The 12606-nt window shown below is 43.4% G+C and overlaps 1 protein-coding gene across 1 annotated transcript in view; it reads left to right on the top strand.

Annotated features, from left to right (window-relative positions):
• Positions 1–12606, top strand: part of ppp1r9a (protein phosphatase 1, regulatory subunit 9A) — a 57140-nt gene that overhangs the window by 24113 nt on the left and 20421 nt on the right. Inside the window, exons 5-6 of the mRNA XM_069681516.1 lie at positions 4349–4453; positions 9653–9788. Coding sequence (XP_069537617.1) covers positions 4349–4453; positions 9653–9788 — 241 coding nt within the window. The remainder of the gene's footprint in view (positions 1–4348; positions 4454–9652; positions 9789–12606) is intronic.

The raw sequence follows: 12606 nt of genomic DNA, 5'->3' as shown, positions 1-12606 counted from the left end.
TTCTGAAGTGACAAAGGTTGATCCTGTTCTAAGACGACAGCCGCACTGACTCTGAAACGTGTCACTCCCTTCAGCGAGTGTGAAAAGTTGAAGAGATCAGAGGAAGGCTGCGCCAGAGCTCGAGTTCAATTCACTTCTAGGACGAAAGATTTGAACTTTGTTATTATTTGTTAGATATTACTGGTTCTGAGTTAGAAAACAATGCTGTTTAGTTAATAATGAATGAATTCAAGACTTAAGAGATGGGACCTGCCTGTTCTTGAGAAATACATCATTTACATTACTATTTTGGCGCCATGAAACTTTTCAAAAAGGCATAGTCCCCAGAGGTCGGTGGTGAACATGGTGAACGTTGTTGTATAACGTGCAGTATTGCCATTCAGAGCATCTTAGCATGCTAACATTAGCATTAAGCTCACCGCTCTGTGCCAAACGTAAGCTATACAGCCTACAGAGCTCTTTTTTTGTTTTTTTCCTGCTTTTTTTTCTATTTAAACTTCACATATGCAAACAATATGAAGACCAAAACATGTACAACAGAAATTCAACATCTGCAAATGTTTTTTTATGGCAGGCATAAAGCGACTACATCAGCCAAATAATCCAGTGAATGCCCTATTTTAGTATTTGGGTTTCCTAAATTGAGTTTCCTAACCCGTTTTACGCTGCGGTTCCTCCTCAGCGGCGTAATGAAGCATCACCATCACGCAGCCTTTGCCATTTTACACTGGACCAAGCAACGCCGGCGTAAAGCCGCCCCAGTGTGCTTTTACACAGCGTTAAACATACAGCGCGTGCTTCAAATACACACACAGAAGCAGTTGCGCCTCTGTTACTACCTCTGCTAACAGCTCAGAGGTGGAACGATTTCGCCCCACAATTCCGCCTCCATGTTTGTCTACCCCTCTTTATCTCCTGTTATTCTCTGTTATGTCAGCTATCCAATAGAAATGCAAACAAAATCAATAAATACAATTGTTTGAAAATTGGATTTGACATTTACCTTGTAAAGGGAGTTAGCACTGTTGCCTCATAGCTATAAGGTCCCTGGTTCGAATCTTGGTTCAGACGTTGCGGGCCTTACTGTGTGGAGTTTGCATGTTCTCCCTGTGCATGCGTGGGTTCCCTCAAGGTACTCCAGCTTCCTCGCACAGTCCAAAGACATGCTCGTTAGGTTCATTGGTGACTCTCAAATTTCCCCTTGGTGTGAATGTGGGCGTGAAAGGAAGCTGCCTCTATGTTATTAATTATTCTATATTATTATTCCGTCAGCTCTGTGATTGACTGGCATTTAGTCCAGGGTGTACCCCGCCTCTCGCACAATGCCAGCTCCCTGAACAGGATAAGCAGTATAGATAATGGAGGGATGGATGGATTTACCTTCTGCAATCTTGTGTAAGAACATATTGTAAGAACAAACCTCTCATTTGGTGATACTGCACGTTTATTAACTTTCTATAGTGTGTGAAACAGGAAGGGCGAGAGTGTTAAATCCTTCTGATATAGACTTTCATGTTGTCGTCCCTGTGTTGATCTCAGAGATGTTCAGTATTCAGACTCTCTGTGAAAACACTCCATTAACTTTTCACTCTGCTTCCACTCTGATCCCATTTGCTGCTGACCTTCTTAAAAACACATCAAGGCATGGAGGAGAAACACCTCCTCTTGACATCTTTTTAAAAATGTTTTTGATGGTTTACTTCAGCTGAATGTCGTGTTGAAATATCGTATTACACAATAAGTGGCGTTAGCGCTGTAGATGATGGAAACAGATCCTCCTCTGTTGTGAATCTGCAGCCACATGATGGATCTCACAATAAACCTTGATCACAGTTTGAGAGAAATGAACTGAAGACTGGAGATATTAGAGTAAATACTTAATCACTTGTGCACAATCATTCACCCTCACACACACACACACTAGCCAGAATGTAATTTCCTTCCATCATTACCCTCTCTCTCTCTTTTGCTGAGTCGCACTTAATGGTCTGATGCGTCCACACACACACACACACACACTTACAGTCAGACAGATAGATGAGCTTGGCTGTGGCTCGGTGTATTGTCTGGAGCAGATGACCCGAGGTTTGTGTGCCGGTGTGAGATGGAGGTTATCAGATGAGGGTGTGTTTGTTATTGGTTGACTTTATTCTTGCAGCCTTTGCTCTGCAGTTTCTCGTCAAAGCCACGCTGAGAAGTTTGAGGCCGTGCAGGTCAGAGAAGCATCTGAGCTGCTGACTGACAACCAGATCGCTCGCTGTCTGTCTGCCTCTCAGATGTGTCTCCTGCAGCTCTGGTTGATGTGTTGGCAGGTTCATGCTGCTGGATGTTGTGACAGGCGGAGGAAGGAGCTGGAAGAAGCCATTAGAGAAGATTTTTTCCTCCTTAACTTTGCAAAAATTCTGATGCAATTTCAGAGGATTTTGCAGCCAGAAAATGTGGCTGAGTTGGCAGCGTTGTAGGTGTGTGGTGTTTTTGTTAGAGGTTTTCTAAGCCTCTGCTGCATTGACTTTAAACACTCTAATTAATCCATCTCTTGTGAGCTCGTCACGTTCATTGAAGTGTAATTCTAAATCACTCAAGCACTCTTTTAACTGTCCCTAAAATATGTTGAGACCTTCTAATATTCTTTAAAGATGGGGTTATAATGCTGTGTCACATTTTAAGACATATATATAATGTTACAATGTTGGATGTCCAGACTAAACGTGGTTGAAGTTTCCAATCTGTAGGTTAAAGAACGTTGGAGTAATCCCCAGCTAAAAAAGTTGCGGTCTGCAGGCTGCCGTGAACGACAGACTTCTCCAGACGCTTCACTTTGTGATGTCACAAAGTCGAGGAACTTGATATTTGGGCATCTGCACAGCAGGACTTCCTGCCCCTGGCACAGTTCAAGGACACGCCCACCCAGCAGCTCAGTCTGCCTCGGAAATGTTTTTCACTCCACCGCTCTGCTCAACTGCTCTGCTCGTCAGGTCGATTAAGAATGTCTTGGAAGAAGAGTTTCTGTGGCTGTGAAGGAAAGACATCAGTATTTACATTTTCAAAGGACAAGAGCACCAGACATTCATTTCAAATCGAAAAAGTAAAGTTAACTCTTTACTGACAACTCACAGGGTGGGAGGGCGTGCCTCAAACACAGAGTAAAAGCAGGCTTTTAGGGGCGGGGTTTCTTAAAGGGACAGAGCTGACTGAGTGGTTTCAGGCAGAGGCTGTATGAGGGCCTGCACAGAGCACCAGTGTGAGAAACATGAGGATTTTTTTTCTGCAAATTATGCTGAACTACTCCACAGGTACAGAGTGAAATATGAAGCTTGAAATTAGCATAATTCCCCCCTTTAATGAAAATTGTGCCCTTCTTCATTTCCATGTAAAACCATCATGCAAAACAAGAAAAATCCAGATAAGATGCTCTCATTAGTCAGAAGCAACAAACCAGCTTCCCGAAGATTTTCACCAAATATTATGAAGTCAGATAAAATTTATGAACAAAATCTGTTAAAGGCGTCATTTTAATGTCTAAAGATTGAGGAGAAATTGAAGCTAGAGTGCATATTAAGTGAAAGACAGCTCATTTTTTGTCTCTCCTGAAAGAGAAACTCATTATCCTCTCAGTCTGAGTGTCATCACTCGGCAGCTGTGCTGGTTTGATTGGGCTCCTTTATATGATGAGAGTGTCATCAGTGAGAAAGGTTAATTGAATTCTCTTTGTTCTTAGATGTCGAAGATATTAGTAGGAGTGCTTCATTTTTGCAGGCTTTCTTGCATGTTGTTAATGATCAGAAGGAATAGCAGCAGGAGAATATCAGAGGAGGCCAAAGTGGTTTTTAATGCAGGACAGTGGTGCATGTTTATGCAGTGAGTTTCAGTTGAATATTTCTTATAAGACTTCTATTTTAAGAGGTATGTTCAAAGTCCCCCGGTCATGAATCGTTGATCATCAGGAGTTTCCTCTCAGGTCAGGAACTCAGCCGACCTCTCTCTGTGTCTGGAACAGAGCAGGCTCGCCGGCTGTGGTCCTCATTAGCCCTCCTAGTGTGTTTTGAGCCTCATCTCTTCTGTCTCTTGGTTTGGCAGTCGTCTGGAGCTCTCACAGAGGGAAATTTGTGCCCGCAAACAAGTCTGGAACTGTTGTAATTTTGGAAATAATTAAATGAAAACGCATGATAAGCCAGTTCGGCCTTCTTGTTGCAGTTTCGCTGCACAAGTCGTGATATAATTTTGACATATGTTTTTGTAGACTTGTCAGTTATTTGCAAGAATATCCAGTAAGTTTGAGAAGGCATTCTTGTATGAAGGATTGCTGCACAAAGTGTTGACAGCTGCTTTTATTTGTGTGTGTGTGCAGGATTAAGGTGAACGACCAGATCGTGGAGGTGGATGGGACCAGCCTGGTGGGCGTCACTCAGAGCTTCGCCGCCTCCGTCCTCAGGAACACGTCAGGAGTGGTCAGGTAAAAAGACACAAAAACTTTTACTCAAAGTAATAAAAATTCTGTTACTCCATCAGATGAAGCTCCAATACCTCATCCAATAGACGAGGATCTTTGGATTAACATAAGATTACGGACTAAAAGTGTGTCAAGCAGCTATCAGCCCCGAGGAGCAGACTACCATCGTGCAGTTTCAGCCGTAATAACTAACAAACAGACGTCTCTAAAAATGTCCTGTAAACTCAGCGATGATCAGCGAGGACTGTCTGCACTTTTCACTCCCACTGCATTTTATAGCTGTGAAAGCTGTTGACTTTCTTGGTGCAAAACGCATCAAAGAAAAGCTGCTCGTGCTCAGTGAGGACCGTTGGTGTCATCACTGTATCTGCGTTACAGCAGGTGAAGATGAGGGGACACAATCTTGAGCGTTTAACAGTCGAGCCGTTTTTTGGCAGGGGTTGGTTTAGAGCGGCGGGGAGCAGACAGCGCGCACACACACACACACACACACACACACACACACACACACACACACAAACAGCATGGCAGGAGGGCTTTAATTTGGACAGCCAGTGCTTTCCTTGGCAACGTTGCAAGGCTGCTATCTCAGCTATTCTTGCTCTCGTCTTCTCTCTTGTTGCTTTGTGCCGTTTTATGCTCTTGTGAAACCTTGTATTTGTCTCTTCCATCCATCCATACCCCCATAGATACACTACACGTGGTGGGACAGCTGTTAAATGGAGTTAAATAACCCATGGCCTCGGTAGTTTTCATCCTCTCCCGGTCAACACCTCCTCTGTGGGCTGTGGGAAGATAGATGTGTGTGTGGAGAGTACAGAGCCCCGGGGAAAAGCTGGTGGCTGAACAAAAGCACGTCCGACTGTATCAGAGCAGACAGGCGGCCGGACAGATGCTGTTTGCTGAGCTAATATTGACAGTGTGGGGTTTTCCACATACCAGGATGTGGCTCTATAGGTGAGGCAGCCTTGAGACGGCTCCATCTATCACCTGTCCATGTATCCAGGAAGTACATGTAGATGAGTCTGAGCTGTGCAGAAAGTCTAATCCGCCTCTTTAAGATGTGGAATTACTCTGAATTACATCGAAGATAAAAGATCATTTACATTTAAATCCAGTGCGTGAAATAAGCAGTGTGACGATCTCACAGCAGGTTTGTAACAGATTCATCAGACCTATTTTCTCTCTCACTATTTCAGTCTTCTTCCATCATGTCTCACCCACTCACTCCTCCTACTCCTCCTCCTCCTCCTCCTCTTCCTCCTACTCGGTAAATCCTTCCCTCCTCCGTCTGATCACCAGAGGTTTTATGGCCAACTGTCCTAGATTTTCCATGTTAGCTATATTTAACCCGGACTTCCAGCAGCAAATCATCCAGGTTTTAGTCAGAAGATCCCTCCTGACAGAGTCCTGTTGTCGAGTTTAAAAGCCCTGTGGTCTCGAGTGGAAATGTGCACACCAAAATAAAATGCATGGCTTTGTTTCGCTTACGTAATACATTTGCTAAATTTAAAGTTAATTAGCCCAACATGTTTTTTTTTTTGGTCTTTTTTTGTGCCTTTTGCCTTTCTTGGAAAGGACAGTGGACAGAGTGGGAAATGTGGGAAGAGAGAGTGGGTTTGGGGCCGCTGCGAGCTAAACTGGCGCTCCAGCATACCGGCATTATTTGCTATTAAAAAAAATGAGACTAATTGTGAGTTGCATTAAGTAATAATGATATTAAAACTAGAGATAGACCAATATGGTTTTTTCAGGGCCGATACCGATACCGATTAATTACCGATAACCGATATTTGGAGCCGATATTCATTTGCAGTAAAAGTGAAAATATTTGCATCAAAATTTTGAATAATACAAACTCCAACACTTAACTTTGTTTAAATGCCTTTAAGCATATGTTTATTAAACAAACTAACAAAAAGCGCAGGGAGTTCCCAGGGTCAGCAGCATCTCTTATAGAGTTAACGGAAAATTTAAATAAATAAATAAATAACTTCCTGAAGTTTTATTAAGTAAATAAAACAAAGTTAAATAAAATTTGCAAAGAAATGAACTTTTCCTCCTCTCCGCCGTGTGTGTGAGCACTCTGCATGCACAGCTTTCACTGCTGATTGGCTGTTACCCGTGCCATGGCTCTGCGTGTAACCAATCAGTGCTGTGGGTGGGACAACGCTGGAAACAGAGTAGTGACTGCAGATAGAGAGGCGCGGCTGCATCAGAGCCAAAATAACCCAGTTTTAAATTGATCTCTTATCGGCCGTCCGATTAAAAAAAAAAGGCAGATGCCGATATGCGTCAAAATGCCGAATATCGGCGCTGATAATCGGCCCGGCCAATAATCAGTCTATCCCTAATTAATAACTAAAAAAAGCTCACGTGTTCACAGCAATGACTGTACATTAAGATAGACGACACGTCTCCATCTGCTCTCATTCTACAAAATTGAAGCCAAAATACCCCGGAGGCGGGCGCTGCCATCTTGCGATGGTAATTTCATTTGGAGCCGGGAGATCGGCGGGTGGAGCCGCAGCAAGGACCCCTCACGCCGACGTGTTTAACAGCAGAACAGCTTCTTGTGTTGGTCTGAAGCAGACGTTCACAGATATAGAAACTTCAATGACTGTAGTGATTGTTTAAGTTACGTCTCCTCTCGCTGTTCCTCCTCGACTCTGCTAATCCGGAACAGATCGGCTGCAGGAGATTCTGCACAGGATGTTTTCAGTGGAGTACATTTTGCTTAGAGCTGAATGAAACAGACAGGAAAGTCAGAAATATTGACACAAAGACAAACACACAAATAGTAAGTATTAAATCTGTCGTGAAGTTCACAGCCTACAGGGACAGACTTAAACAAAAAGAAGAAATTTCAACATGACCCTAAATATAATAGGTAACACATCACCACCATGGTTGACCAGTCATATCTGTAATGTGTGAACTCATGCTGACGTCCTTAAATGCCCGTCAACCCACTGCTTCCTAATTGGGAGGACGTGTCCCGCAGCAGGTCTGCTTCTCCATCTTTCTTCTTTCTTTATTTTTAACTTCTCGAGCTTACGTATAAACTGTTGTCCCGTCAGGTTCCTGCGCCAAACTGTATATTTTAAAGAGGTAATGTCGTCTATAACTGGATTAAATGAGATCAGAAGTGAAGGTTGAACTGAAGCAGCGCTGTGTGTGGCGGCCCCAGAACAGCGGGGGGGGGGGTGGCGAGGAGGAACCAAGACAGAGTCCCCATGCGTGAGGAGTAAAGGCTGTTTCCAGGTCAGCTGCTCCTCAGACCTCCCTGCTGTCCGAAGGCCTCGTACACTACAGCGCTCAGCTTAGCCGGGACCTTCTCCTCTCCTCTCTCTCTTCTCTCTCTCTTCTATCTCTGCCCTGCCCTTCAGTTGTTCCTTCACATGTAGATCAAATAGGCCTCTCTGCTGGAGCGTAAGGCCCTTTTCTGCATCGCCTTTAGAAAGATATGAAAGAGCTCTCAGGACTGAATTCACTTGATTAGGTCTCTCTCTCTCTTTCTCTCTCTCTCTCTCTCTCTTATACATATACAGTAGACTGGAGCATGCTCACACACACAGTCACAGGGCCCCTGCTGGGTTGGAGATTGAAGAATAGGCCAAAAAAATCCTCATACATGGTCGCTCGGTTTTGTCTGAGTTATGAGAAGAAGAAACTGGACTAAAATAAACACACACACACACTAAATCTGCACGGGGGAAGATTATATTTGGGACAACCCTGAATTTAAAAGAGGTATTGACACATTCTCCTTTTCATTCTGACTTTAAGTACAGTATTTATAAGAGGTCCCATGTTTAGCTACAGTAGTCTGTAGCTCGGAGGCACAGCCTGTGGCTTTCTCTATTTTGTTCCTTACCAGCCTAATAACAGGCCGCCTGGCCGAGCTGACTGTCTGCTCACATTATTATGTGTGTCCCGTCTCCCGGCCCTGCCCTGATACGTCAGCAGATATTGCTGTCACTGGTCTGTGGCTGTGGGCCTGGACTGCTCTCACACGGTCACTGCTGTGGTCATTCTGCTGGAGAAAATACTCACCACTGTGAGAGAGCGAGAAACAAAAACATGCAGCAGAAATTCAGTACATGTACATGTTTATGTATACTTTAAAAGGGACATAGCTCTTAGGTATGAGGTGCAAAGTACCTGCAAGTCTCAAAAAATGGTGTTATTAAATATTTTGTCATATATTAAGAGAAGATGTGCAGCCTGTTTTAAAGCTTGATTTACCTGAAACAAAAAAGACCTTGACAAACAGTAGACCCTTTAAAGGGGCCATATCTTGTGAATGAATATCCTTATATTTTCATGGGTTTCACATTTTGGGGTGTTTATTGTTCACAGTGAAAAGTGGAAACTGCATAATTCTGTGTTTTTCCAGAGTTAGATTTTTATAAAGGTCGCCTCTGAAATGGGCCGTTCAGAACAGCTGCAGGTTTCTATGTAGAACCTTGCTTTGGCTGAAATCGACCAATCATTATTCACCGTCATTTACCTCAGGCTGTCATGGTTTCAACTTAACATTCCGATACCTCCTGATGATTCTGGCTCATACATATAAGGCTGAATAACCGACCCTAGAGCAGCCATGTTTTTGGAGTGACAGTGCAGAGGGGCCCCTCCCCCACACGGGGTCACTCAAAATACTGTCAGCCAATCGTAGCTAAGGTCTGACCTTTGAATGGCAAAACAGCTTGTTTGTTTCAGGAGGAAGGAGAGGCTCTGAATTATAATTAAATTAAAATATATATACAATTTTTTAAACAAACAAACTTTCCTAACGTGATTTTAAATCACATTCGAATAATAGAAAATTGATCACATAGCTAAAATATGTCCCCTTTAAAAAGGGGAAAAACTCTCAGCCAAGAGGTGCTAAAGACCTGTATGTCTCATTGAAAAACAAAATGTGTTAATAAATATTTTTTCATATATTTAAAGAGGGTGTGTGGGCCATTTTTAAGCTTGATTTACCATAAACAAAAAAAGCTTTGACAAAAAGTAGACCCTTTAAAATTCCTTTCATACAAGCAATAATAAGAGCCTACATTTCCCATAAGCCATTCACTTCCTATTTGCCTCAAGAACAGATTTTCTGCGCACAAAAATGTTCAAACCAAATAAAGGCTTGTAATGATGATTTTAACACCTAATGTCTCTAACAGTACAGCGTTCTGTTTGCAGGTTTGTGATTGGCCGAGAACGCCCGGGCCAGCAGAGCGAGGTGGCCACGCTCATCCAGCAGACCCTGGAGCAGGAGAAGAGACAGAGGGAGCTGCTGGAGCAACAGTACGCCCACTATGACGCTGACGATGACGAGGTAACAACCACAAGACAAGATAAGATGCAACCATTTCATTAGAGGAAGATGATCTGAGGTTGTTATAGCTGCTTATTGTGCACACACTTCTCATACACGACACTGTTTTGGAAAAATAAGTTGTCACTTAAATGTAAATGAGCTCCCTTCTCATGACAGTCGACTGTAATTTATATTACTCCATAAAACTGACTGACAGCAGCTTTGAAGCTGACACACTGAACACACTCTCACACACACACACACACTGAGAGGACGCCATGCGAGCCTCAGTCCTAGAAAGCATCACTCAGCGTTTCCCCCTCTGATTCTGCTGCTTACTCACAGCTTGTTTAATCCACCAGACACTGAGCTCATGGCCCTGCAACTCCTGCTATCCAAGAGTGTGTGTGTGTGTGTGTGTGTGTGTGTGTGTGTGTGTGTCTGTGCCCTGTATACACACATGAACTCACACACCGTAGTGATGTAAATCAATGCACAGTTTCTCCTCACTTGCACACACGGGGATAGCTGTACTCATGCGTGGATTTACACACACTGAGGCTGTACATGCACACACCCTCACCCCGGAGTCTTTTATGTACTTGCGGATGTTGGATTTGAGAGACTTCATGCATAAGAAACTCCTCGCCAAGCTCTTGAAGCTGATCCCAGCCCTGCCATAAAATCATCCTCGTACACATGTAACACTGTCAGCTCCTATTAGAGCTCCTGCACAGAGCTGAGGCTCCGTTTCAGTCTCACTGTGCTTTGCAGAGAACTGTTTTTCTTCCCATCATCATTTTATATCCAGCGTAATAAATATCAAAGTAAACATAGGAGGACAGCTGCTACAGATCCCTAGAAGGTCACACCAACATGAGAACGGCGATTGTAAGACATTCTTTAATCAATATATACATTTCATACAGCTGTAAAAACACACATGAAATCTGCCACACTCGAGCACAAAGCCATCCATAACTGCCTACGTAAGTGCCGATAGGGTAAACAGTTACGAAACCATTAGAGAGATCTATGGGGCAATAAAAGGAGCTCATCAATATTAATATTTCTATAAATATTAGAACAAGTTCTCACCGGGTGGGCGGGGGAGGGGAGGGGAGTGAGGGAGGTTATTTCTCACTCAGCGTGGATGTGACAGGCGGCTCTTTATCAGTGCCGGGGCTCCCGTCCCACGAGGGAGGGATGATTCTTCTGTAAGGAAACGCGCACGCACACACACACACACACACACACATTAGGCACATATTTGTGTGTTTGATTATATGTCGCAGTTAAATGCAAACACACATAAAAGCACAGAGACACACATGCTACAAAATATGTCTGAGGATTTCCAGATTCACTTTTATTGCAACTTTTTTAAGTTGTACAAGGTTGTGAAAACAGGATTTTTTTGGGGACAAAACAAGCGATTTGAAGTTTCCTGAAATTTTACAAACAAAGAAATCTGTAGAAAAATCATTCCCGAAAATATTTGGAGTCTAAGATACAATTCTGATTGTTTGACATCTTAAAACAAAAATCCAGATTGTTGTTGATTTTCTTCACCATGCCTACAGATCTATTCTCTGATGCTAGGACCAAAATAGAGACATGTGAACACACGCAGCCATCCAGGGGCCTACACTACAAAGCGAGCTCAACATACCCAGGGTCTTTTCCTGATATGGCTTCACTTAACCTGACAAAGGCAATCGCGCTGAGCGGTCACACGGCGCTGGTTATCAACTCTATAAGTTCAACCCAGGCTTTCTATGTTCACATAAAAGGGGCGGAGCCTGCAGTGTATTACTAATCCAAACATCGGGACAAGTCTGCTGTCAGCTGATCGGCATATTTAACAACCTCAGAATAAACTATGATATTAGAATGATATGAAGCAGACAGTAAATGTGCTAATTAAGTTTATAATATCACAGCTCCGTCATCAGAGCACAATATATTTATAATAACACTCGTGTGTTACATTAGTATGTTGCACAGATGTATTTCTGTTGCATTTATGACAGATTCTCTATAAGTAAAAGTACTTCAGGCTTCAGTGCTGTGAGCACTCTATTGTAGATATCAGTAAAGCACGATGGATATCTTTCATGAATATATTTCATAAAATCAGACAGTAAAGCGGAAGTGATTTACCGGTTTCTCCCCCTCCTCCCTCTTGCGAGGTCTCACAGAGCTCTCGGACCTGATTGGTCAGTGGGTGGTGTCTAGTACAGGCTGATCTCTTATCTTGAACATAACCAATTTAGCGTCACCAATGAACCTAACGAGCATGTCTTTGGACCGTGGGAGGAAGCCGGAGAACACGGAGGAAACCTACACACTAACGGGGAGAACATGCAAGCTACACACAGATAGGCCCACTACGTCCAAACCAGGATTTGAACTAGGAAGCGCTAACCACTGCACCACCGTGCAGCCCTAAATACATCATAGCTTGTCAGATAAAAAACATTTGGCCAAGTACGTCAAAATTGTATCGTCCTTGGAACCCATCAGCAGCTGTCTAACCGTAACTTCAGGGGGCGATGGCCTATATTTATCCTGGCTTCATCCTGCATGTGCTGCTCATGGTTTACTGTCCCTAACCCCCTAATCCAACCCCCTAACCCTGACTCCCCAGAGTTGTAGTGAGAGATGACATCTACGGCTAATCTCCATAACATTATTCTGCATGTTAAAGCAGATACAATTGAAAAAGCTTATTACCAGCCCAATCGGATCAGATGGGTTCTGGGAATTTTTGCCAATGCATCGCTTCTCTTTTGCTCTGCACATGAATGTTTACCCCGCATGCAACCAAAGCCTG

This window comes from Semicossyphus pulcher, unplaced genomic scaffold, assembly GCF_022749685.1.
Source record: "Semicossyphus pulcher isolate SPU_LCO1_2020_fin unplaced genomic scaffold, fSemPul1.0.p SCAF_5, whole genome shotgun sequence".
Classification (NCBI taxonomy): Eukaryota; Metazoa; Chordata; class Actinopteri; order Labriformes; family Labridae; genus Semicossyphus; species Semicossyphus pulcher.
Note: the sequence above shows the minus strand (reverse complement) of the source record. Positions and strands in the feature narration are given on the sequence as shown.